A 27,974-nucleotide genomic window follows, 5' to 3' on the forward strand; every position below is an offset into this window, starting at 1 on the left:
GAAGCGTTTCCGGGGGCAGAAGGCGCAGGCTGAATCTGTTGCGGCAGCGAAGGCTGAAACAGGCCTGCGCCGGTGGCTGAGAGAATTCCTGGGGCGGGGGATGTGAGTGCTGAGCCCTCGGCAGGTACCGCGCGGGGCCAGGACAATGGGCGGCAAGGGTAGGGGAGGAGAAGTCGGTGGGAGAGTTAAAGACTCCCCTGCAGGCCCCGACGCACGCGCGGCTTGCCCCGCTGGACCGGCTTGCTAAAGCCCTGCGCTGGTGGTTGGCGTCCCGACTCCCCAGCTCCGAAACCCGCGATTTCCTGCCCACATGGCGCGCAGAGCGCGACACCAAGGCTTTTGGGGTAGCTTCTCGCCCAAGGTCACCCCCGCGGCGGCGGAGCTCGGCCGGCTACGGCGCTTAGAGATCCCGCCCCCGTCTGTCCGCTGGCCTTTCGGGGCGTAGGGTGGGCGCGGCTTAGCGGCGTGGGGTTCGAGCCACCTGTGCGTGAGGCCTGACGAGCCGAGCTAGGAGAAAGACTGCGCCTAGACTTTGCTGATTTTCTGTTTTACCCCCGTTGCTGTCTGTCACCTGTTGTAACCTGCCCTTTTTGTTTTTCAACTCGGTCCCTGTCAACTTGATATTTCTCTCCACTTTGTCTTTCTCGGGGTATCTCTGTGTATCTGGATACTGTTTTATCTCTGTCTCCACCTTGTCTCTGTATCTATTCACTCTGTGTCTGTCACTCAGCCTTTACTCTAATTCAGGGCCTGTCAGTCTGGCTTTTTGGTCATCTGTCTGTTTCTTTCTGCCAACTCTGTTTTTTCTCTTGTTTCTCTTTCCTGAGTTTGTCTGGGTGGGGCAGGACTGCCCAGACCTCTGAGCCATGACTCATGACCCCGTGAAGCTCCCTTCACTGGTGACACTCTGACTTCACCACAGTTTGGCCGCAGTTCTGACAGGTGTCTCCCAACTTAAGTGTCAGAGTGCAGGAGCGTCTGTTAGGGAGACAGGAGGCCCATCTCAGGGCCAGAGCAGCTTGAGTCCTCGCCTTTTCTCGCTTGTGGTTTTTCAGGCCTGCACACCTTCCCAAATCCCTTTGCTCCATCCGCTCACCACGGGATGGTCTCTATGGATCTCTGGAACCTGCTCGTTGAGTTACAGCTGTTAACAGACCTGTCTACAGGCTACGGAAGGGCCAGGCTGAGATCTCCTTTGGGGCTATCGGGACAGTAGCAGGGTTTCTGAGAGAGCGGCATGCTTAGTTAAGAGATTGTTCAGTATTTTCAGTTAAATTATAAGAAACCTAATGGGGCTTTTTCTTTGCTTTACAAAAGTACCACGGGAGAAATAAACCACACACAAAAGGACAAATATTGTTTGAGACCACTTAAACGAAGTACCGAGAATAGACCAGTTAAGAAACAGAAAGTAAAACAGTTTACCAGGAGAGGAGTTATTGCTTAATGGATACAGTTTTGGGGGTTGATGAATAAGGTCTGGAAATGGGTTGTGATGATGGTTGCACAACATTGTGAAGGTACTTCACTGAACTGGACTCTTAAAAATGCTTAAAATGGTTAAGTCTTAAAGTTTTATACATTACAAAAATATTCATTGAAGACACCTGAAACTAATAAGCTCCTTTTAAATGTAATTTTTAAAATTCATTCTGTAGCTGTTAGGAACATTTAGTTGAACCTGTGTTTATTGATTCCTACTCGCTTTACAGCAGTGGGTACGGCTGAGATTCTTAGAAAAGTTTAGTTAAATGAATTTGGTTAGTCTTCCTCAGGCTTTCCACTTAGCTTTCTGCCCTGGCTCTCCTCCCTCCGCCTTTCTTGAAATCAGTGCAAGAATCTGCTCATAAGTAGGATACTTGATAATTATACTCTTCACAGGAAGAAAACTGATAAGATTGAAAAATAGCCCTTTTATGATAGTGCAAAATTATGTGTTATTTCTTGAGTTTTCTTATAGGGGATGCCTTTGTGGTTTTTTCATTTTAAAAATTTCCTATTTAAGCTATCTGTTTGCCTTTAAGGTAGTTTATCAAGCTTTCTAATAAGATATAGCAAATGAATTACTACTTTATTTTATTGAGTCCTAGATGCTGTTGATTGTTTTATGTACCAGCAAGGAAGAGAGAAACACTGCTAATTAAACTATGGCTTAATGTGCTCTTAGCATGTAGACTTTGTATTATGGAAAATACTTTTAGACTTAGACATTAAAAAAGGATATCAGTGCCAATTCTAATGCATATATACAAAGGAAAAATAAGAAAAAATTGGTTAAAGTGTTCATTAAACTTAACAAAGTTCTACTCTTCTGTATACTTTTCAGTTCAGAGTTGTGTCCATGTTTTTTCCAGAGTGTCATCCTTTGTGCCATCAAGAACATTGATAAGGCCCTCAGCAGTTCTCTATCGTTGTCTCAGGCAGTGACAGTATTAAAACTCCCACCTAGTGATCACATTCTGATTTCAGGAATTTTAAAATGTGAAAAAGTACATGTCTGAAAACCTGATTGAATAGTATCATTTTCCTGAACTTGTCCTTTTTTTTTTTTTTTCTTTGTTTTTGTTTTTTTCAGAGATAGAGTCTTGCCCTGTTTGTTGCCCAGGCTGGAGTTCAGTAGTGCATTCTCGCTCACTGCACCCTCTGTCTCCGGGGTTCAAGTGATCTCCTGCCTCAGCCTCTCAGGTAGCTGGGATTACAGGCATGTGCCACCATACCCAGCTAATTTTTGTATTTTCAGTAGAGACAGGGTTTCACCATGTTGGCCAGGCTGGTCTCAAACTCCGCCTCAGCCTCCAAAAGTGTTGGGATTACAGGTGTCAGCCACCGAGTTTGGCCTGAACTTTTCCTTTTCACTCTGTTTATATTTGCAGTTAAAATAGGGGCTTTTGTCTTATTTGTAACATATTGAGAAAAAATGATTTTTAAAAATTTGTCGATATGTTGTTAATTTCATGAAATGAGTGTTGTTAATTTCATGAAATGAGTGCTGTTTCTGCCTTCTGCTTTCTGGATTTCAACTGCTTATCCTAAATTCGAATGCACATGAGGGTACAGTTAAAAACATTTCCTTGGCTTTATTGAAAGTTGATAGAAGGATGATTGATAAATGGGGGGTTAGTTCCTAGAACATTACTTTCTCTTTTGAATCTCAGAGAGTTTGCTGTAATGGAATGTTTGTCCTGGAAGTTTTTAAGTAAAACATTCAGCCGTGGCTTATAATTGAAGGGAGTCATGAATCAAACTTCATTAAGTAGGTAGCTTGGTTTTTTTAAAAAAAATCTTAAAGTAGATTTTACTAAGTTATTTGACCAGAGTGCTCTAATTAGAAAAGAAATTTAAGAATACTGATTGACAATGGTCAGGAGACCAATAGCACTCTTCCAAAGGCTATATTAATTCTGCAAAATTACATAGTCATTGCCCATGTTGGTTTTCTAGTTTTAATGAATATGCCCTAGTAATGGATGAAAGGTAGATGGAAATTATTTACTGTCTTTTCAGTTTTTTTAAATATAAAATTATTACAAAATAAGTTTATTTTCTTTTAAATACAGAGGCGGGAGCTATGAAGTTGCAGAATGGAATTTAATATAAACAAAAATGCCAGTCTTGATTACTTTTCTTTCTGCCACTAATGTACACCTCTAGCGAGCACAGATGTACATAGCCTCTCTTTTACATTTTCGCTATTACTCTTCCTTTCAGAAGTCAGTGTGATTTTTAATTTGAAGCAAAACTGAAATGGATTCTTCCTCATTCTATTCATATTGCTTTTTGATGGCCATGGCATAAGGAACTTTACCCCAGGAATACAGCTTTGCATTAGGTAAGCTATAAACTTGCTCATAATACCATTTTTAAAATTACTTACTATAATCATTTCTTTTTTAGCAAAAATAATGTATTTTGTTAAGATTTTTAATTACTCTAGACTAGAAGATTCTTACTTCTCTTCTGAAGAGATATTACACATTCTAAGGCCAACCAATGCCATACTTTGCACTGATAGGACATTTAATGTTAGAGAAATTTTTCTGCCAAGTGATTTTTTTTTTAACTTAGAAAAGTGTTAGACTTGGATTTATACTTCTGTTTGAATCCAGACATGCCATTTCTGAGATGTGTAACCATGGGCAGGTCTTTTAATTTAAGCTTCACTTTACTCATCTTTTAGAAGGATGCAATGATACAGGAGTATTGCGCAACCCAGGTTTACGTAGTGTGCTTTGTGAACTGTAAAGCATTTCACTCATGTAACGAGTAGGCATAGGGTATTGGTATTTTTGTACATGTGCGCCAGGCTTTAAATTTACTGAAGCAACATTTACTATGTTTAAATGTGCTTTCTATAGTAAGCATGCAAATTACCATATGCTTTGATTAAAGAAATCTCTGAGGGACTTCATGATAAGTATCTTGTGGGTCTGCTTTCCTATTATATTGCGGTCGTCCTAATGATTTTAGGATCATCCTAATGATCCTAAATATATTTCCTATCATATTAGGATGTTTAATCAGTGTTTAAATCACGTATGAAATTTGACTTACGGTTCCTCAGCTGAATAATAAATAGTGGCTGCTATTAAACTCACCAAAGTTGGAAGGAATCTTGAAGGTTATCTAGTTCAGGAATTCTTCAGTATGTAGTCCTTCATCTGCTTTTAAAAAGCCAAACAGCTTTTAAGAAGCATGGTGGAACAGGCTGGGGTTAGTGTGTTTGCTTTAGAACTGTTGCTACTGGATTTTAAAAAAAAAAGTGCAAAGTGACATAAAACTGCTGGTATCTTATTAAGTCTTTTTTTTTTTTTGGAGTGCAGTGGAAATATCTCCGCTCACTGCAGCCTCTGCCTCATGGGTTTAAGTGATTCTCCTGCCTCAGCCTCCTGAGTAGCTGGGACTACAGGTGCCCACCACCACGCCCAGCTAATTTTTGTATTTTTAGTAAAGACAGGATTTCACCATGTTGGCGAGGCTGGTCTTGAAATCCTGACCTTGTGATCTGCCCGCTGTGGCCTCCCAAAGTGCTAGGATTACAGGCATGAGCACCATGCCCTGCCCACATTACTCTTTTAAACTGCTTTATAGAGACATAATTCGTAATTCAATAAAGAGGGGTTTTTTTAGTGTATCATAGATTTGTGTACCCATCACTACAATCTAATTTTAGAACTTTTGTCTCCCCTAAAAGAAACCCAATTATCAGTCGCTCCCCATTTCTTCTACCCCTAGTTTCTATCAGCCACGAATCTACTTTCTGTCTCTGTGGATTTGTCTGTTCTGGACATTTCATGTAAATGGAGTCGTACAAGATACGGCCTTTTGTGTCCAACCTCTTTCATTTAGTGTAACATTTTCAAGGGCCAGCCATGTTGTCACATCTATCAGTATTTCATTCTTTTTTATTGCCAAATATTTTCTTCTAAGGATATATCCCATTTGGTATAGTCAAAAGTTGATGGAGCTTATGATGGTTTCCACTTTTTGGCTTTTAAGAATAATGCAGTTACAAAAATTCATGTACAGGATTTAGTGTGGACATCATATGTTTTCATTTTTCTTGGGTATATACCTAGGAGTAGAATTGTTGGACTACATGGTGACTCTCTTTAACTTCCCGAAGTGCTGCCGCACTGTTTTCCACAGTAGCTGTGGAAAACACATTACATGCCCACCAGCAATGTATGGGGGTTCTAATACACATCCTCACCAACACTTGCTATTATCTGTCTTACTTATCCCAGCCCTCTTAGTGAGTGAGAAGGGGTATGTTGTAGTTTTTATTTGCATTTTCCTAATACTGGTGATGTTGAGAGGTTTTTATGTGCTTATTGGTTATTCGTATATCTTCTTTGGAGAAATGTCTCTTCAAATCCTTTATCTGTTTTTCATTTGGGTTTTTTTCTATTCTTGAGTTGTAAGAGTTCTTTAGGTATTCTGAATGCAAGTCACTTATTTGTTACATGATCTGCAAATAGTTTCTCCCATTCTGTAGGTTGTTGTTCACTTTCTCGGTGGTATCATTTTTACCTTATACTACTGCTGTATCTTCTGCCTACCAGTTCTGTCAGTCTCATCAATTCCACCTCTTTTCCATGCCCACTGTTACTTTTTTTTGTTTTGAGACGTAGTTTTGCTCTTGTTGCCCAGGCTGGAGTACAGTGGCATGATCTCAGCTCACTGCAACCTCCACTTCTGGGGTTTAAGCAGTTCTCCTGCCTCAGCCTCCCAAGTAGCTGGATTACAGGTTTATACCACCATGCCCGGCTAATTTTGTATTTTTAGTAGAGACAGGGATTCACCATGTTGGCCAAGCTGGTCTCAAGCTTCTAACCTCAAGTGATCCACCTGCCTCGGCCTCCCAAAAGGCTGGGATTACAGGCATGAGCCACTGTGCCTGGCCCCACTGTTATATTTATTACTAGTATATACTGTAGACTATACTTTTTGAAATCTCATAATTAGCTTTACTGCAGACTTTCTTCTGCTTTAGTCCGTCAACAGATCAACCTTCCTTAACCTTGCCCCATAGCATGTCACTCAGAAGTTTTCATTGCTGCCCCAATGCAGACATCCCATTGGGCTTTTTCCAAATTTATCTACCGTCACTCATTGTCACTTGTAGAGGGAAGCACAAGTAATGACGTGTCTGTCATCAGGGTTAGTCTTGAGTGGAAGAGAACCAAGGGAAATTTGAAATGGCTTTCTGATGGTAATTTCACCATAATCTTAGGAACTTGCCCTTAGTGTGATCAGACTGATAACTCAGTTTCTTCAATGTAGCATACTTACGATGTACTACACCCACAAGAGATTAAAGTATACAAACCAGAATGCCATGTGATTTATAATATTTCTGTGTTAATAAATGAGATTGGCTTGTACTGAAAAGTACTGAAATTTTTTGCTGTCCAATTTTGATACCATAGTTTTGTATAAAATTCATGAATTTTCTCCTATCCTGTTCACCTGTCCTCCTCTTCCCTATTTTTAACATTTCTAGTTTTATCACATTGTGTGATCCATTGTATAGTCACATGTAATCAAATGTGCCCATGCATTTCTGCTTTGGGGAATGTATTGATCTCTGTAGCCACATATATTACCATTTTTGTAGATGTCCTACAGACATTGGAAAAGAAGAAGTATTATTTGTAGAGTATAGCAGTATTTCATTAAACTAGCTTTATTAATGATAGCTGTGTCAACCTATAAATTCTTACCCTTTCCCTACTTGATTTATTAAGAATTTAAGAGGGATATTTATATTTCTTACTACAGTTACATTTCTGTTACTGTTGCCTTATTTTCTAACATTGTACTCTGACACATAAAAGTTCACAGAGTAAACTTTTTATTGTGAATTATAGAATTCATCAGTTAACAATAAACTTTCATCCTATTTGATGATTTTTACATTGAAATTTACTTTGATGTTAGTATTGTGTTGCTTGACTTTTGTTTTCATGTGACTTTTTTTTTTACTTTTGACCTTTTTGGTGCTAAAAATTCTTTTAACTTTTCTATGTCTGAAAAAGTGTTTTGCGTTCATTTTGAAAGATATTTTCATGGGTATAGAATTCTAAGTTGGCAGGCCTTTCCCTCCCACCCTGCCCTTAATTTCAGTTCTTTAAAAACGTTGGTCTGCTGTCTCCTGGCTTGCATTGCTTCTGAGGTTCTCTGTACACAAAGGCTCTTTTTTCTTTGGCTGCTTTTAAGATTTTCTCCACTGATTTTAAGTGATTTGATTATGATGTGCCTTGCTTTAGTTTTTTTCATGTTTCTTATGCTTGGAGTTTGTTGAGCTGCTTAGGTCTGTGAGTTTGTAGTTTTCATCAAATTTGAAAAAGTTTTGACTGTTGTTTTCACCTGTGTATAAAATGTGTGTATGTGTGTGTATTGTTTTTACATGTATATCGTTTTCAATATATGAAATAATATATATGTTGTTTTCACATGTCTCATAGCTTATCATATAAAACTTTTTGCCTTCCCCACCACAATTATGTCTATATTAGGCATCTGGAAGTTGTCTCACAGCTCACTGATGCTCTATTCCCTTTTTGCCTTTTTTTCTTTGCTTTTTTCTCCCCCATGTTTTATTTTGAGTAGGTTTTTGTTGCCATGTTTTCAAGTTCACTAACGTTCTGCAGTGTTAATTCTGTTGTTCTCATCTCAGTGTATGTTGTGTGTTTTTTAAATCTCTAGATGTTTCATTTGGGTCTCTTTTTTTGTTTTCCAATAGTTTCCCTGTCTCTACCTAACATGCTTAATCTTTCCTCTACTTTCTTGAAAATATAGAATATAGAATTGTCTACCAGTTGTATAAATCTCTTGTCATTTCTGGATCTGTTTCTGTTGATTGATTCCCACCCCCCACCTCACTATCCTGGGTTATATTTTCCTCGTTCTTGGCATGCCTGGTGATTTTTAAATTTGATGTCAGATATGAGTTTTACCTTGTTCAGTGCTGGATATTTTTGTATTATGTAAATGTTCTCAAGTTTCATTCTGGAACATAATTAAGTTGGAAACAGTTTGATCCTTCTGAGGCTTGTTTTTAAGCTTTGTTTGGCAGGACCAGAACTGCATTTTGCCTAGAATTAATTTGTCCCCACTACTGAGGTGAGATTCTTCTGAATACTCAAGGTTTTCCACTGAGGGCAGTTTTCTTCAGTTAAGTTTATTTTTTTTATTTCACATACCCTGGTTGTTTCTCTTAAGGACATTAACAGGCTGTACATTGATCTCTTCTCCGTTCTCCTGCTTTATCATCTTCTCTCTTGCTGTTTTCATGTTTTTGTCCTTTTCCTGCATTTTAGTAGAAGTTCCTTCTACTAAAGAAGGTATTTAGTAAAGTACCTACTAAAATGCCTTCTACATTATCGAATCCATTTTTTTGCTGTTGTAATTCTGCTTCTTATTGCCTGTGTGAATTTCTGCTCTATATTAGTTTCCTGATATCCTGTTGTTAATTCAGTCTGCTCTTTTTTCATATCATTCTTCTGTTTCGTCTCGTCTTCCTTATACGTTATTCAGAGACTATGTCTTTGTGAAGTTTGTGAAAAAACATCAATTTAAAATTGTTGTTTAAAATGTACTTTTAGTCTATTTCTTGCCATTTTTTCCTTTTTGAAATTCTGGAATATATCCACAGACCCCATGTTGGTTTTATTTTAATTATTGAGAGGGAAACATTCTGTTCAGGTCTGAAATTTGCTTTTGAGTCCCTCACTGTATACCTGAATATTGTTAGAATCAACTCTTAGTTCTTAAGCTGGATGTAGGGCTGACCTGCATTGACACCTGGGATTAGTTAAGTGGAATGGCTGGGGCTAGAAGGCTAGGCCTTAGGTACTCTCAGGGGAGCTTGAACTCTGTGTACTTTCTTTGCAGTTGGTGAAATTGGTATACCAGGAGCCTCTGTTGTCTTTGGCTCAGCTGGCAAATGATGGCTACGCTTTTATCTCTTTCCTGGGGCTACAGACCCCCACCCCCTTATGTTAATATTTCTTCCTTCTGCTGAGGCAGTGTGCAACCTTTGGTATCCTAATACCACCCACCTCTGAGTTTTACCAATCTGCAGGACCTGTCTGTCTCTGGCTTTTAGCTCTGGGCCCTCCAAGTGAAAGAGTGTTACTTTACTGATCCTGTCAGAATTGTCTGGTATAGATAGGAAGTGGAGTTTCAGGCCAGTGTCTCCCTTTAACTTGGCCCCATTTCCACTATGTCTTTTTTTTTAGACAGAGCCTTACTCTGTCACCCAGGCTGGAGTGCAGTGGTGGCAATCATGGCTCACTGCAGCCTTGACCTCCCCTGCTCAAGCAATTTACCCTCTTCAGCCTCCTGAGTAGCTGGGATGTCAGGTGCATGCCACCATGCCTGGCTAAATTTTGCATATTTGTAGAGATGGGGTCTTGCTATGTTGCCCAGGCTGGTCTTGAATTCCTGGGCTCAAGCGATCTGCCCACCTCAGCCTCCTAAAGTGCTGGAATTACAAGCATGAGCCACTGTGCCCGGCTGGACTGTTAAATTTCTTGTTTGTCTTTGAAGTCCCCCACAGTACATTGAATATAGCATTTGATGAGGGGTTTTGTTTTTGTTTTTGTTTTTTTTGAGACATAGTGTCGCTCTGTCACCAGGCTGTAGTGCAGTGGCACGATCTCGGCTCACTGCAGCCTCCGCCTCCCGAGTTCAAGCAGTTCTTCTGCCTTAGCCTCCTGAGTAGCTGGGACTACAGGTGCACGCCACCACGCCCAGCTAATTTTTGTATTTTTAGTAGAGACGGGGTTTCACCATGTTGGCCAGGATGGGCTCAATCTCTTGACCTTGTGATCCACCCGCCTCGGCCTCCCAAAGTGCTGGGAATACAGGTGTGAGCCACCGCGACCAGCTTGATAAGGTTTTTTAGTGAGCTAATTAATTACTTCTATGACATCATCTAAATAACTGAAACAGCAGCTATACTCTCTGTGTAGGTCACAATTGCCTATGAGTTTGTAATAGGAAAACCTGTAGAAGTTTAGCATGTTGCAGGTCAGAGAATATGGAGAAATGCCATATTCACCCAAAGTTAAAGGGAAGGATTTTTGATAGGGCTTGCTTTCAATCTGTGTATTGCTTTGGTTAGTATTATTATCTTTACTGTATCTTCCAATCCATAATCAACATGGGATATCTATTTGTTTGTTTAATTTCTTTCAGCAGTGTTTTCTAGTTTTCTCTCTCTTTTTTTTTTTTCCTTTGTGGACAGAATCTCCCTCTGCCACCCAAGCTGGACTACAGTAGTATAATCACAACTCACTTTAGCCTAAAACTCTTGGGCTCAAATGATCCTCTTGCCTTAGTCTCTCAAGTAGCTGGGACTGTAGCTGTTTACCACTATGCTTGGCTAATTAAAATTTATTTATTTATTTATTTTAGCGACAAGGTCTTGCTGTGTCATCCAGGCTGGTCTCAAACTTCTGGCCTCAAGTGATCCTCCCAAGTAGCTGGGATTACAGGTGACAGCCACCACATGTGGCAGCTTTTTAGAGACGGGTTTTGCCATGCTGCCCAGACTGGTCTCAAACTCCTGAGCTCAAGCAATCCACCCACCTCAGCCTCCCGAAGTGCTAGTGTTACAGACATGAGCCACTGTGTCCAACCTCTTGTTTTTATCATGAAAGGGTGCTGAATTGTGTCAGATACTTTTTCTATATCAGTTGAGATGATCGTGTTTTACATGTTTTTTTCTTTTTTCTGTTAATGTGGTGTGTTACATTGATTGATTTTGTATGTTGAACTATCCTTGCATTCCAGGAAGAAATTTCACTTGGTGGTGGTGTATAATTCTTTTAATATGGTGCTGAATTTGGTTTGGTAGTATTTGTTGATATTTACTCTGATGTTCATAAGGGATATTGGTCTGTAGTTTTTGTATAGTGTTTTTGTCTGGCTTTCATATCAGAGGGCACTCCTGACCTAATAGAACATGTTAGGAAATGGTCCCTTCTCTCTAGTTTTTTAGAAAAGTTTGAGAAGGATCGGTGTTGGTTCTTCTTAAAACGTTTGTTAAAATTTACCAGTGAAGCCATCAGGTTAAGATCTTTTCTTTATTGAGAGAGTCAGTGTCCTTGATAGTTACAGGTCTTTAAGGGTATTGTTTAATTTCTACATATTTATCAGTTTTTGAGTTTTCCCTCTTATTGATTGCTACTTTCATTTTAATGTGATTAGAAAAAATACTTTGTCTTTTTAAAAAGACTCAGTCTTTTAAAGTGTATTAAGACTTGTTTTATGGTGTAACACATGATCTATCCCAGAGAATGTCCTGTGTGCACCCTGTGGTTGACATGTTTTATAAAGGCATACCTCATTTTGTGCTTCACAGATATTACAAATTGATAGTCTGTGGCAACCTTGCATTGGGGAAGTCTGTCAGCATCATTTTTCCTTTCCTTTTGCACATGCTCGCTTTATGTTTCTGTGTCATATTTTGGCAATTCTTGCAATATTTCAAACCTTCTCATTATTATATTTGTTATGGTGATCTTGGATTAGTGATTTTTGATGTTACTATTGTAATTGTTTTGAGGCACTACGAACCACACCCATAAGGTCCAGCAAACTTAGTCATTAAATGTGTGTTCTGACTACTCACTGACCCACCATTCCTCCATCTTTCCCCCTCTCCTCAGGCCTCCCTATTCCCTGAGACACAACCATCTTGAAATTAGGCCATTTAATAAACTTACAATGGCCTGGTGTTTAAGTGAAAGGTGTGGTAAGAAATGGTCAGGGGCAGACCTGTGTTACTTACATGATTACAAATTTGCTTTGCTTTTTATGCACTGAGATTTGTGCCATGGATCGTATCCAAACTATGGTGCAGTAAAATAAAAGCAGAGATCAAGTGGTAACAGGAGGCCTATGGTAAAGATCATCTGAGAGCGCCCTAGAACCAGGGAACAGTGCAGTGTGGCTGTAGAGCAGGAGAAACTGCTTTGGTCACACTATCTTCCCAACATAGTGTTTGTGTAAGGATCTCATAAAGGAAGCTTATGCAAAAGACTCTGGGAAGGAATTGCAGCCTCTGCTCACAGGACTCGGGAGGGTCTTTGCAGATGGGAGCTGGTAAGGCCGGAAAGGCCTTACAGGGCAGATATCACCTGAACGCCACAGGCTCTGCCTACGTTCTCAGAATATGGAGCAATTCCAATTGCTCTATGTCCACAATACCCGGGAGATAAAAGCCCCTTGATGCATTGTGGGTGGTCAGACCTTACAGGCACCTTATCCCGCTACACCTCTCTTGCCAAAACACCTGGTTAGACAATGGCTGCTAAAATCTCAGTGTCCTTAGTTAGCATTTCTTAGGAGAACTACATCTGCTATTGAATGCTGCAGGCACGTGCCCTTCCCCCACCTGTCTTCCTCTTCAACCTCCCTCCCCAGAGCCTGCAAGATTAACAAGATAATGCACCCAATAAAAGTACAGGAAGCCCAGAGCTCAATGCCAACGCAGATCACCCTGTGAGAGTGCGTTAGACCCCTGGACCCATGCTGTAAAATTCTATTCTTGTGTCTTTGTCTTTATTTCTTTTCTCACTCCCTCGTCACTGCGGGGACACAGGGCACCCACCAACAGAGTTGGGCTGGTTCCCAACAAAAGGAAGAGTCATATGCTTCTTACTTGAAATCAAAAGCTAGAAATGATTAAGCTTAGTGAGGAAGGCATGTCAACAGCAAACATAAGCCAAAAGCTAGACTTCTTGCACTAAACAGCCAAATTGTGAATGCAAAGGAAAAGTTCTTGAAGGAAATTGAAAGTGCTACTATAGTGATCACATGAATGATAAGAGAGCGGCAGTCTTAGTACTGATAGGGAGAAAGTTTCAGTGGCCTGGACGGAAGATCATACCAACCACAGCATTTCTTTAAGCCAAAACCTAATTCAGAACAAGACCCTAACTCTCTTAATTTCTTCGAAGGCTGTGAGAGAGGTGGGGAAACTGCAGAAAGAAAGTCTGACGCTAACAGAGATTGGTTTGAGGTTTAAGGAAAGAAGTGTCTCCACAATGTAAAAGTGCAAGATGAAGCAGTGAGTGCTGTTGTAGAAACTAGCAAGCTATCTAGAAGATCTAAGGTAATTGATAAAGATGACTGCACTAAACAAAGATTTTCAATGTAGACGAAAAAGCCTTCTATAGGAAGAGGATGCCATCTGTGACTTCCATAGCTAGAAAGTAAAAGACAATGCTTGACTTCAAAACACAGGCTATAACTATCTCGTTAGGGGCCAGTGCAGCTGATAACTTTTAAGTTGAGGTCATTGCTCAGGTACCATTCCCAAAATCCTAGGACCTTTAAGAATTATGCTAAGTTGCTGAGCACGGTGGCTCACACCTGTAATCCCAGCACTTTGGGAGGCCGAGGTGGGTGGATCATAAGGTCAAGAGATTGAGACCATCCTGGCCAGCATGGTAGCACCCCATCCCTACTAAAAATACAAAGAAAATTAGCTGGGCCTGGTGGCACACACCTGTAATCCCAGCTACTCCAGAGGCTGAGGCAGGAGAATCACTTGAACCAGGGAGGTGGAGATTGTAGTGAGCCGAGATTGCACCACTGCACTCCAGCCTGGCAACAATGAGAGACACTGTCTAAAAAAAGAAAAAAGAATTATGCTAAGTATACTCTGCCTGTGCTGTATAGATGGCACAGTGAAAGCTTGGAGACAGCCTGTTTACAGCATGCTTTACTGAATATTTTAAGCCCACTGTTGAGACCTGCTCAGAAAAAGATTCTTTACAAAACATTACTGCTCATTAACAATGCAGTTGATCACCCAAGAGATCTGATGGAGATGTACAAGAACATTAGTGTTGTGTTGATGCATGCTAATATAACATCCATTCTGCAGCCCATGGATCAAGGAGCAATTTCAATTTTCAAGTCTTATTATTTAAGAAATACATTTTGAGCCAGGTGCAGTGTCTCACACCTGTAATCCTAGCACTTTAGGAGGCCAAGGCAGGCAGATTGTTTAAGCGTAGGGGTTCAAGACCAACCTGAGCAGCATGTAAAATCCTGTCTCTACAGAAAATCCAAAAAATTAGCCCAGCATGGTGTCATGCACCTATAGTCCCAGCTACCCATGAGGCTGAGATGGTAGGATCACCTGAGCCAGAAGGTCAAGGCTGTAGTCAGCCGTGATCATACCACTGCACTTCAGCCTGGATGACAAAGTGAGACCCCCCCCCGACATCTCAAAAAAAAAAAAGGTTATTTTATAAGGCTATAGCTACTAGAGCTGCTATTGTTAGTGATTCCTCTAATGCTCTGATGGATCTCTGGGCAAAGTAAATTGAAAATGTTTCAGAGGCAACACAGTAGCTCACACCTGTAATCCCAGCACTTTGGGAGGCTGAGGCAGGTGAATCACTTGAGGTCAAGAGTTAAAGACCAGCGTGGCCAACATGGTGAAACCCTGTCTCTACTAAAAAAAAAAAAAAATATATATATATATATATATATACACACAAAAATTAACATGGTGCCACATGCCTGTAATCCCAGCTGGTTAGGAGGCTGAGGCAGGAGTATTGCTTGAAGGCAGGAAGCAGAGGTTGCAGTGAGCTGGGATCGTGCCACTGCACTTCATCCTGAGCAACAGAGCAAAACTCTGTCTTAAATACAAAGAATCAAACAGAAAGAAATAAAATGTTTTGGAAAGGATTCACTATTCTAGATGCCATTAAGAACATTTGTGATTGGTGGAAGGAGATCAAAATATCAGCATTAACAGAAGTTGATTCCAACCCCCACGGATGACTTTGAGGTGCTCAAGACATGAGTGGAGGAAGTAATTGGAGATGTAGTGGAAATAGCAAGAGAAATAGAAACAGAAGTGGAGCCTGAAGATGAGACTGAATTGTTGCAAAATCTTGCTAAAACTTGAGTGGATGAGAAGTTAACTTCTTAGGGATGAGCAAAGAAAGTGGTTTCTTGAAATGGAATCTACTCCTGGTGAAGATGCGGTGAACATTATTGACAACAAAGGATTTAGAGTAAGCTTTTCCAACCTGTGGCCCAGGACAGCTTTGAATGTGACTCAACACATACTCATAGCCTTTCCTAAAACATGAGATTTTTTTTTTTTTTTTTTTGAGACAGAGTCTCACTCTTTTGCCCAGGCTGGAGTGCAGTGGCACAGTCTCAGCTCACTACAACCTCCACCTCCCTGGTTTGAGTGATTCTCCTCCCTCAGCCTCCCGAATAGCGGGACTACAGGTGCGAACTATCACACCTGGCTAATTTTTGTATTTTTAGTAGAGAAGGGGTTTCACTATGTTGGCCAGATGGTCTCCAACTTGTCACCTCGTGATCCGCCCACCTCGACCTCCCAAAGTGCTTGGAATTACAGGTGTGAGCCACTGCGCCCGGCTGAGGATTTTGTTTTTGTTTAGCTCATCTGCTGTCATTAGTGTTAGTGTGTTTTATGTGCGGTCCAAGACAGTTCTTCTTTCACTGTAGCTCAAGCCAAAAGATTGGACACCCCTGATTTAGAATATAAACTTTATTGATAAAACATCAGCAGAATTTAGAAAGATTGACTCAAATTTTGTGGAAGAAGTTCTACTCTGGGCAAGATGCTATCAAACAGCATATCATGCTACAGAGAAATCTTTTGTGAAAAGAAGAATCAATTGGCGTGGCAAACTTCCCTATTGTCTTATTTTAAGAAATTGCCAGGCCGGACATGGTGGCTCATGCCTATAGTTCTAGCACTTTGACAGACCGAGGCAGGCGGATTGCCTGAGCCCAGGCTCAAGACTATCCTGGGCAACATGGTGAGACCCTGTCTACAAAAAATACAAAAATTAGCTGGACATGCATGCCTGTAGTCCCAGCTACTTGGGAAGCTAAGGCAGGAGAACCGCTTGAGCCCAGGAGGTTGAGGCTGCAGTGAGCCGTGATCACACCACTGCATTTCATCCTGGCCAGCAGAGCAAGACCCTATCTTGGGAAACAAAAAGAAAGAAAGAAATTGCTACAGCTACCCCATCCTTCGGTCACTACCCTGATCAGTCAGCAGCCATCCACCCAAGATAAGACCCTCCACCAGCAAAAAGATTACAGCTGGCTGAAGGCTCAGATGATTGTTTGCATTTTTTTAGCAATAAAGTATTTTTAAATTAAGGTGAGTACATTTTTTTAATACATCCTGCTATTGCACATTTAATAGACTGTAGTGTAGTGTAAACATAACTTTTATGTGCACTGGGATACCAAAATGTATGTGGCTCACTTATGCTGTTTGCTTTATTGCGGTGTTCTTGAACTAAACCAACAGTATCTCCGAGGTATGCCTGTATATGTCTTTATAGTAGGCTTAACTGGTTTATGATGTTGTTCAGGTCTCCTATTAACATATAGATCTTCTGTCTGCTTTTTTCTATCCATTCTTGGAAGTGGGTTATTGGAGTGTCCATCTTTTGTTATAGAACTGTCTATTTCTTCCTTCAATTTTATCCGCTTTTACTTCATATATTTTGGAGTTACCTTGTTAGGTGTATACATGTTTATAATGGTTACATTTTCTTGATAGATTGAATCTTTTTACTCAACGTATAATTCTTTGTCCCTTGTAACCTTTTTTTGACTTAAAATCTATTATTTCTGAGAATGTAGCCATCTCAGGCCATTTTTTGTTATGCTTACATGGAATATCTTTTTTCATCCTTTTGCTTTTAACCTCTTTGTGTCATTATATCTAAAGTGAGTCTCTTGTAGACTGCACATAGATGAGTAGTTTTTTAATCCAACTACTGGCAAGGATTCACTTTACTGTTTAGCTATTTGTTTTCTGTATGTCTTACATGTTTTTTACTCCTCAGTTCTTCCATTATTGCCCCCATCTGACTTTTTATTATTTAGGGATTTTGGTTTTGTTTTGCAGTACACAATTTTGATTCTCTTCTTTTGGTGTATGTTTTTAGTTATTTTCTTAGTAGTTACTTTGGGGTTTTGCAATTAACATTTTAAACTTCTAACAACTTAGATTGAATAATACCAACTTAGGTTTAGTACAGTCACTGCAATGTATGTTTCTTGTGTCCACCTTCATGTTGTCATTGTCACTGATTGCATCAGGTTTATAGTTATTATTTTATGCATTAGACTTTTAAATCATATAGGAACAAAGGAATTAGAAACCAAAAGTGCAAATGATGGCTTTTTTTTTTTTTTTTTTTTGAGACAGAGTCTCCTCTCTCTCTTGCCCAGGCTGGAGTGCAGTGGCGTGATCTCTGCTCACTGCAACCTCCGCCTCCTAGGTTCAAGCAATTCTACTGCCTCGCCTCCCGAGTAAGTGGGATTACAGGTGCATTCCACAATGCCTGGCTAATTTTTGTTTTTTGGTGGGGAAATGGGGTTTCAGCATGTTGACTGGGCTGATCACAACCACTGACACACCTGCATCAGTTCTTCCAAAGTGCTGGGATTATAGGAGTGAGCCACTGAGCCCAACGAACGGTGACTTTTATATTTACCTATGTAGTTAACCTTTACCAGCAATCTTTGCTTTTTTGTGTGGCTTTAAATTTCTGTCTAATGTTCTTTTATCTCAGCCTGAAGGACCTATTTAGCATTTCTTATAGAGCGGGTCTGCAGGTAACGAACATTCTTAGCTTGTTTCTCTGAAATTGTCTTAGTTTCTCCTTCATTCTTGAAAGGATACTTTTGCCAGATCTTAATTGACAGATTTTTTTTTAAAGCACTTAAAATAGATTGTCTGCTGCCTGTGGCCTCCCTGATTTCTGGTGAGAAATTAGCTGTTAATTTTAGTGAGGATTCCTTTTATGTGACTAGGAGCTTCTCTCTTGCAGCTTTCAAGATTCTCTTTGGCTTTGGTTATTTCTACAATTTGACTATAATGTGGCTCTCTTTAACTTTATCCTGCTTAGAGTTTGTTGAGCTGCTTAGTTGTGTAGGTTCAAATATTTTATCAGTTTTTAGAAGTGTTGGAGCATTATATATTTCTTCAAATTGGTTTTCAGCCCTATTCTGTGCCTCTACTTCTGGAGCTCTCATGATAGGTATGATGGTGTCCCACAGGCACCTCAGGTTGTGTACATTTTTCTATAATTTTTTTTTTTTTTTTAATTCAAAGATGGGGTTTCACCATGATGGCCAGGCTGGTCTTGAACTCCTGAGCTCAGGTGATCCACCCACCTCGGCCTCCCAAAGTGTTAAGATTACAGGTGTGAGCCACCGCGCCTGGCAGGTTGCGTACATTTTTCTTTTGTTGTTGTTGTTTTGAGACAGGGTCTCACTCTGTCACCCAGGCTGGAGTATAGTGACGTGAGCATGGCTCACTGTAGCCTCAACCTCCTGTACTCAAGCGATCCCCCCACCTCACCTTCTTGTGTAGCTGGGACTACAGATGCATGCCACCATGCCCAGCTATTGTATTTTTTGGTAGAGACAGGTTCTTACTATGTTGCCTAGGCTGGTCTCAAACTCCAGGGCTCAAGGGATCCTCTGGGATTGCAGGCATGAACCACTGTGCCCAACCCATTTTTCTTCATTCATTCTTCCTTCCTTCCTTCCTTTTTTTTTTTTTGAGACAGAGTTTCGCTCTTGTTACCCAGGCTGGAGTGCAATGGTGCAATCTCGGCTCACCGCAACCTCCGCCTCCTGAGTTCAGGCAATTCTCCTGCCTCAGCCTCCTGAGTAGCTGGGATTACAGGCACGCGCCAACATGCCCAGCTAATTTTTTGTATTTTTAGTAGAGACGGGGTTTCACCATGTTGACCAGGATAGTCTCGATCTCTTGACCTCATGATCCACCCACCTCGGCCTCCCAAAGTGCTGGGATTACAGGCATGAGCCACCGTGCCTGGCCCATTCTTTCTTTCTACTCCTTAGCTGGATCATTTTATTTACCTTATCTTTGAGTTTGTCGATTTTTTTTTTTCCTTCTGCCTGCTCAAGCATACCATTGAACCTCCTCTTACGAACATGTAATTTCAGCTTGTATTAGCTTGCTAGGGCTACCGTAACAAAATACTACAGGCTGGGTGGCTTAAGCAATGAAAACGTATTGTCTCACAGTTCTGGAAGTGGACAGTCTATGATCCAGATGTTAGCAGGTTTGGCTTCTTCTGTGGCCTTCTTCCTCAGCTTGCAGATGGCCTCCTTTTCACTGGGCCCATACAGAGTCTTTTCTTTGTGCGTGTGCATTCCGGGTGTCTCTGTGTGCGTCCAAATCTCATCTTACAAGGACACCCATCATACTGTGTTAGGGTGCATTTAAATGGCCTCCTAAAGGCCCTCCTACATGTAAATATAGCCAGACTCTGAGGTACTGGGCATTACAGCTCCAGGGTGTTAACTGAGGGGCAGCTAGGGGAATGCATTTCAGCATGTAATACATCCATTGCACTTTTCAGCTCCAGCTTTTCCATTTGGTCCCTTTTTATAATTTTTTTTTTTTTTGAGACGGAGTCTCACTCCATTACCCAGGCTGAAGTGCAGTGGTGCCATCTCGGCTCACTGCAACCTCTGCTTCCTAGGTTCAAGTGAGTCTCAGGCCTCAGCCTCCTGGGTAACTGGGATTACAGGCACACACCACCATGACCAGCCAATTTTTATATTTTTAGTAGAGACAAGGTTTCACCATGTTGGCTAGAATGGTCTCGAACCCGTGACCTCAAGTAATCTGCCCACCTCAGCCTTCCAAAGTGCTGAGATTCCAGGCATGAGCCACCGCGCTGGCCCCTTTTTATATTTTCTATCTCCTTATTGATATTGTTCTCCTGGTTTTCTCTATTCATCCTTTTCTTTTGTTCTTTGAGCGTATTTAAAACATGGATTTAACCTCTGCAATTTGTGAGTACGGTGTCAGCGTTTCCTCAGAGACGGTTTCTAATTCTTTTTCCTGTGAATGCACCATGTATTTCTTTTTCTATGTTTGCTTTTACTTTCTTGTTGAGAACTGGGCATTTAGAGTGTAATATTGTGACAACTCTGGAAATCAGATTCTCCCCCTCAGGGATTGCTTTTGTGACTTGGTGAGGTTACAGTTGTCTGTTCAATGACTTTTCCTATTTTGTAAAGTCTATATTCCTTGTTGCACGTGATTGCTCAAGGTTTTTTTTGCTCTTATTCATGCAGCCAGCCTGTGACCTGGTAGATCTCCTTAAGTCTGGATCTGTGTATGCACTTGTATAGATGTAGGTATAGGTGTCTTAAATATTGTGATAGATGCCACCCCGGGAACCACTGTAGCTGAGGCGGCCCAAAAAAGGTGAGCGGGTTTGCCAGACGGGCCAAAATGCACAACTGCACATTTTTGGAGGACAAGGTCCTTCCTCCACCTGCCACCCCTCATATGAGTCAGCTGCTGTGGGAACACAGGCCACCTTCCTGCAGGCTGCCGGTGTTAGGGCTGTGGAATTGGGGATATGTGCACACTGATCTCTTCTGAGCTTCCTTCAGCAGCCTCCCTTCATCCAGCACTCTCTTGGTTGCTGTGTCTGATCTGTTTCCAGAGTCCTGAAGTCGTGATTTTAATTATTTTTCCAGCTTCCTGGTTGTATTGGTGGAGGGACCAACCCGTGGAGCTTCTGACTGCACCATTTTCCATAACCTCCCTGTGGCATTTATTTTTGTAGGACTGATATTTTTTATTTTTATTTTTTATACAGAGTCTCCCTATGTCACCCAGGCTGGAGTGCAATGGTGCGATCTCAGCCCACTGGAACCTACACCTTCCGGTTCAAGCAAGTCCCCGGCCTCAGCCTTCCTAGTAGCTGGGATTATAGGTGCACGTCACCACGCCCAGCTAACTTTTTTTGTATTTTTAGTAGAGACAGGGTTTCACCGTGTTGGCTAGACTGGTCTTGAACTCCTGACCTGAGGCGATCCGCCCACCTTGTCCTCTCAAAATGCTGGTATTACAGGCGTAAGCCACCAAGCCTGGCCTGTAGAACTGATTTTAAATGTCTTACACTCTGTCATCTAGAGTTTCACAACAGATAACTTGACCTTTATGAAGTAAACAGGTTATTTGACAAATAGTGTTACAGAAATGGCTCGCCTTTATGGAGGAAAAAGGACTGGGTCCCAACCTTACTCTTTATGCCAAGATAAACTCCATGTATTAAAGGCTTTATTTTTTTTTTATGGTACCAGGATAACATCCTGAATAATTATTTTCAAAAATAATTTTGGGCCAGATGTAATGGCTTACACTTGTAATTCCAGCACTTTGGGAGGCCAAGGCAGGAGAATTGCTTGAGCCCAGGAGTTTAAGACCAGCCTGGGCAACACAGTGAGACCCATCTCTTAAAATAATAATAATATTACTTTGGAGTTGTGAATGCTCTCCTGTGTCTGACACAAATCCTTGGCAAAATTTATAAAATCAGCTAACTGAAAAAAACAATCACAACGTAAGATAAAGTTAACTTTCTGAATTTACAAAAAGCCCTACAGATCAATAAGGTTAATTGCCCAATTTATTTGAATCAAGGGTGTGGCTGATTTTATAAGAAAAAAAACACAAATGACCAGGAAACGTAAGTACAGAGTGCCAGCCTCATTCATAATTAAGAAAATGCAGATCAGAACAGGAATGCATCATGTCACTTAGGAGATACGCAGACTTTATTTTTCTTGTTTAAATGATATCCAGTCTTGGTAAGAGTGCTAAATAGACAATGTCATTGATTGTTGGTTAGAGTGTGACTTGGTGTAGGCTTTCTGGCAAGTAATTTGGTAATATGTATCAGAAATTTTTTTTAAAAATTAGCTAGGCATAATGCCATGCCTATTGTCCTAGCTACTCAAGAGGCTGAAGCAGGATTGCTTGATGACCCAAGAGTTCAAGGCTATGTCAAATGCACAGCTCTTCAACCCAGCAATTCCACTGGTAGAAATTAAGCTATAGGTATTTCCAAAGGTATGCACGATAGTTACGTAAAAATATCTATTGTAGCATTGCTTGTGATTTCAAAACCCCTGCCAACTGAAATTCTGTAAGAGGAGAACTGCTTAGATTACGATACATCCATATAATAGAAAGCTATGTGGTCATTAAACAGAATGAGTTAGCTCTTTTTGTGCTAATGTGGGAAGATCTCCAAGATATATTAAGTGACAAAAGCTAAGTGTAGAATAAAATGTAGGTAATGAACCCAGTTGAGTAGGGATTTTTAAAGGATGTATATGATTTATTCTGATATATGCACAGAGAAGTTTCTAGAAATAAAAACAGGAGTTTAATGGTGATTTCCTTTTGGGGAGACTAGGAATAAATGATGGAGAGATTTTTTTTTTACACCTTTCTATAAATTTTTTTACATGTGCATGTGTTATCCCACACCCCCTTTTTCAAATAGCTAAAAACAAATTCTACAGTGGTGAGATCTAGCAGAGAATCTGTTCACCCAGATGTAGTTTCCAGAATTTACATACTTTTAGTCTACTCATTTATATAGTCAACTTTTCTTTTTCAAATTACGAATACCTAAATAGTTTTTTTCATGATCTATTTTTGTTTTAAATTACTATGAAATGTTTTATGATGTATAAAACTATAATACTTCACTCTAAAAACACTGTCTTTGAAGATTATTAATGACTAATCTGGCATTTTGGGCATCTTAGAGGAGGCACAGTGATGTGATAGGAAAAACAGCATAGAGACTTTAGAGTCATACAGACCTGAATATTTCAGCTTAATACAAACTAGCTTTTAACCTTGGGAAAGTTACTTAAAATAGCCGAACTTCAGATTATCAAGCCCTGCATTTGCAGAGTAATTGTAAAGATTAAGTAAAAAAAAGGTATGCAGTCCCTAGCATGTCGTAATTAAGAAACCTTCATTTCTTCTCTTGTCATCTCTCCCTATCCCTCAAAGATGACTTTCAGTCTTTGTCTGCATTGTCTGGCTCTTTTATATCACACTTAGGAAACTTGGGGCTGGGCGCAGTGGCTCATGCCTGTCATTCCAGCACTTTGGGAGGCCAGGCGGGCAGATCTCTTGAGTTCAAGAATTCGAGACCAGCCTAGACAATGTGGCGAAACTCTGTCTCTGCAAAAAAAATACAAAAATTAGCCAGGTGGTGGTCATGCCTGAAGTCCCAACTACTCAGGAGGCTGAGATGGGAGGATCACCTGAGCCTGGGAGTTTGAGACTGCAGTGTGATCATGCCACTGCACTCCAGCCTGGGCGACTAGAGTGAAACCCTGATTCAAAAAATAAAATAAAAAAATGAAAGAAAGAAAACTTGGTAATTTAGCAATGTTTGGATATAGGATCAGAGCAAGGTGACACAGCAGTGATAAATTGTTCGGGTGTTTTTGTTTGTTTGTTTTTTGTTTTAATTACAGAATTGTGGGGAATTTTGGAGTATCGGCAGAATCTCTAGCACAGCTCATCTTGTGTGCCATTGTTACGAATTGTTTCTAATGTTCAACTTACCCAACAGAATATATTTACAGTAGCAACACAGGCAATGCCCTATTCTTCGTTGTAACTGTGTCTTCTGATTGACTCTGTTTGGTAGCAGGGACATACTATCGTCTTTGGTCTATAACTCTTTAGACAGTTTGGAAATCATGAGATAAGAAGAATACCTCACCTTGCAGTTTCATTCGGTTTCCTATCCTCAGAAGCTCTTAAACAGCTAAAATTCTAGCAGTGGCTAGAGAAACCTGCATTGCTCAGGGCCTGAGTAACTGTGCCCATCTGGTGCTGAAAGACCAAAAGTGCTATTGTACTGTCCTTCCCGCTCCAGCCCCTAGGCCCCTCATTCCCTGACTATACTCTAGCCTAATGGTCTCCTTCTAATTCCTTGAAATTGCCAAATTCATTCCTGCCTCCGAGCCTTTGCATGCACTTTTCCTTGTTCCCACCATTCTGTTCTCCCTCCCTCACCACAGCCTGTCAAATATCAGTTAAATCTGAGGCTTAGGGTGGGGCCTGGTGGCTCATGCCTCTAATCCCAGCACTTTGGGAGGCCAAGGCAGGTGGATCACAAGGTCAGGAGATCGAGACCATCCTGGCCAACATGGCGAAACCCTATCTCTGCTAAAAATACAAAAATTAGCTGAGCGTGGTGGTGCGTGCCTGTAATCCTAGCTACTTGGGAGGCTGAGGCAGGAGAATGGCTTAAACCAGGGAGTCAGAGGTTGTATTGAGCCGAGATCACACCACTGCATTCCAGCCTGGCAACAGAGCAAGACTCCGTCTCAAAAAAAAAGAAAAAATCTGAGGCTTAAAAATTCTATCATTTTGAGCTGGGCACAGTGGTGTATGTGCATAGTCCCAGCCACACAGGAGGCTGAGGTGAGAGGATCACTTGAGCCCAGGACTTCAAGACTACAGTGGCTATGATCGTGCCACTACGCTGAAGCCTGAGTGAAAGAGTGAGACCCTCATCTCTTTTAAAAAAAAAAAGAAAAAAAAAAAAACCGCCAGGAGCGATGGCTCATGCCTGGAATCCCAACACTTTAGGAGGTTGAGGTGGGTGAATCATTTGTAGCAAGGAGTTCAAGATGAACCTGGGCAGCAAAGCGAGACCCTCATCTCTACAAAAAAACATTTTTTTAAAAAACGGGCTGGGCTGGGCCGGGCGTGGTGGCTCACACCTGTAATCCCAGCATTTTGGAAGGCCAAGGCGGGTGAATCACGAGGTCAAGAGATCGAGACCATCCTGGTTAACATGGTGAAACCCTGTCTCTACTAAAAATACAAAAAAAAAGTTAGCTGGGCATGGTGGTGCGTGCCTGTAATCCCAGCTACTCAGGAGGCTGAGGCAGGAGAATTGCCTGAACCCAGGAGGCGGAGGTTGCAGTGAGCCGATATCGAGTCATTGCACTCCAGCCTGGGTAACAAGAGCGAAACTCCGTCTCAAAAAAAAAAAAACTGGCTGGGCATGTACATATAGTCCCAGCTACTCAGGAGGCTGAGGCACGATGATTGCTTGATCACCCAAGAGTTCAAGGCTGCAGTGAACTCTGATTGTGCCACTGCACTGCAGCCTGGGCAACAAAGCAAGACCCATCTCATTTTTTAAAAAAAGTTCTATTGTTTGAATGGGTATCATGTTTGTTTTAACTATAAATATTTACAGTACTTGGTTTTACTTAGATTTGTATAGCTTACAAATCCTGTCACTGAGGATTCAGTTCTCTTCCCCACAGACACAGACAAAATCAGGAGTTCCGCAAGGAGCAGTGTTGAGTCCTGCTTTTGGCAAACTCACTCCTGTAGGCCTTGCTCTAGGGATTGAATTCTTCACACAGTAGGGCCCATAGGCTAGGGGACTTTGTGGAACTTGGAATTTGTCTTAATGATGGAGCAGGGGATAAAGTCAGTTTCTCTTTGGACTGGAATTAGTACTAATTTTTCTTTCTCTTACAGCACCGAACAAGATTTGTGATGAAATGGAGCCTGGAACAAACTCTTTTCGGGTAGAATTTCCTGATTTTTCCAGCACCATTCTACAGAAACTGAACCAGCAGCGCCAGCAAGGACAATTATGTGACGTCTCCATTGTTGTCCAAGGCCACATTTTCCGGGCACACAAAGCTGTTCTTGCTGCTAGTTCACCCTACTTTTGTGACCAGGTACTCCTGAAAAACAGCAGGAGAATTGTTTTGCCTGATGTGATGAACCCGAGAGTGTTTGAGAACATTCTCCTATCTAGTTATACAGGACGTCTAGTAATGCCCGCTCCAGAAATTGTAAGTTACCTGACAGCGGCAAGCTTCCTCCAGATGTGGCATGTGGTAGACAAATGCACTGAAGTTTTAGAGGGAAACCCTACAGTCCTTTGTCAGAAGCTAAATCATGGCAGTGACCACCAGTCACCAAGCAGCAGTAGTTATAATGGCCTGGTAGAGAGCTTTGAGCTGGGCTCTGGGGGTCATACTGATTTTCCCAAAGCCCAGGAACTGAGGGATGGTGAGAATGAAGAGGAGAGCACCAAAGATGAGCTGTCATCTCAGCTCACTGAGCACGAATACCTGCCCAGCAACTCGTCCACAGAGCATGACCGACTGAGCACAGAAATGGCGAGCCAGGATGGGGAGGAGGGTGCCAGCGACAGCGCCGAGTTCCACTACACCCGGCCCATGTACAGCAAGCCCAGCATCATGGCCCACAAACGCTGGATCCACGTGAAGCCCGAGCGCTTAGAACAGGCATGCGAGGGCATGGATGTGCACACGGCCTACGACGAGCACCAGGTCACAGAGTCCATCAACACTGTGCAGACAGAGCACACGGTCCAGCCTTCGGGAGTGGAGGAGGACTTTCACATCGGGGAAAAAAAAGTAGAAGCTGAGTTTGATGAACAGGCTGACGAAAGCAATTATGACGAGCAGGTGGATTTCTATGGCTCTTCCATGGAAGAGTTTTCTGGAGAGAGGTCAGATGGGAATCTAATTGGGCACAGACAGGAGGCTGCCCTCGCAGCAGGCTACAGTGAGAATATTGAAATGGTAACAGGGATTAAAGAAGAAGCTTCCCATTTAGGATTCTCAGCCACCGACAAACTGTATCCTTGTCAGTGTGGGAAAAGTTTCACTCACAAGAGTCAGCGAGATCGACACATGAGCATGCACCTTGGTCTTCGGCCTTATGGTTGTGGTGTCTGTGGTAAGAAATTCAAAATGAAGCACCATCTCGTGGGCCACATGAAAATTCACACAGGCATAAAGCCTTATGAGTGTAATATCTGTGCAAAGAGGTTTATGTGGAGGGACAGTTTCCACCGGCATGTGACTTCTTGTACCAAGTCCTACGAAGCTGCAAAGGCTGAGCAGAATACAACTGAGGCTAACTAAAAATAGGTTCTGGCCCTTGAGTGGCATGCACAAAAATAAACTATGGTAATTAATGCAAATCTGGGCACAGATGATGCGTGCTACTTGCTATTATGAGAGAAGCTTAAAAAAAAAAAAGGAAGATATTTCTGAAAGACCAGCTCTAAGTAGGCCAATTAAAAAAATCTAATTCCTGAAATTTGTGTGTTCCAGTCCTGGCCTGGAATGGGTAATGGGGTGAGTTAACCCAGTGCCCAGCTGGCAAGGTAAACCTTCCGACCGGTTGTGATCGAGACAGGTGGACGGAGTCACCTGCTCTTGGAACTGGACTCCACCCCACCAGTTCCGTTTCAAGTGGCAACAGCTCTGGATCACTCATTGTTACAAGGTCGTGCTGAAATTTTATTTTGCTCTTGCTATAGATATTTAGTAATATGATTTGATTTGGTAGCTGTTTCACTGAAGGAAATGCTACTTATGTAAAAGCTACAAATCATGGGATTCCTAGGATGAGAAATTGGTTAACAGAGCTCTTTCTGGTGTATTCTTTGTAAAGGATATTTTAACTAAAAGTATGGAGATGCTAAGAGAGTGACTTTCTGAATATGAAACAGATAACTTACGGTACAAGTTTCAGTTTCTATAAGATG

The 27,974-nt window shown here is 41.4% G+C and overlaps 1 protein-coding gene across 3 annotated transcripts; it reads left to right on the plus strand.

The window, feature by feature from the left end:
* On the plus strand, nucleotides 1–27,385 carry ZBTB43 (zinc finger and BTB domain containing 43). Of its 3 annotated transcripts, none has more exons than XM_002743326.6 (3): nucleotides 1–124; nucleotides 3,709–3,829; nucleotides 25,919–27,385. In XM_002743326.6, the coding sequence occupies exon 3, from the start codon at nucleotides 25,942–25,944 to the stop codon at nucleotides 27,343–27,345; it is 1,404 nt and encodes a 467-aa protein (XP_002743372.1). In that variant the 5' UTR covers nucleotides 1–124; nucleotides 3,709–3,829; nucleotides 25,919–25,941; the 3' UTR covers nucleotides 27,346–27,385. The 3 variants fall into 3 exon arrangements, with proteins under 3 accessions (XP_002743372.1, XP_003732100.1, XP_054092831.1); XM_054236856.2 differs by having other exon boundaries at nucleotides 32–2,685; XM_003732052.6 differs by lacking the exon at nucleotides 3,709–3,829.
* The last annotated feature ends 589 nt before the right edge of the window (nucleotides 27,386–27,974 follow it).

Source organism: Callithrix jacchus, chromosome 1, assembly GCF_049354715.1.
Source record: "Callithrix jacchus isolate 240 chromosome 1, calJac240_pri, whole genome shotgun sequence".
NCBI classification, from domain to species: domain Eukaryota; kingdom Metazoa; phylum Chordata; class Mammalia; order Primates; family Cebidae; genus Callithrix; species Callithrix jacchus.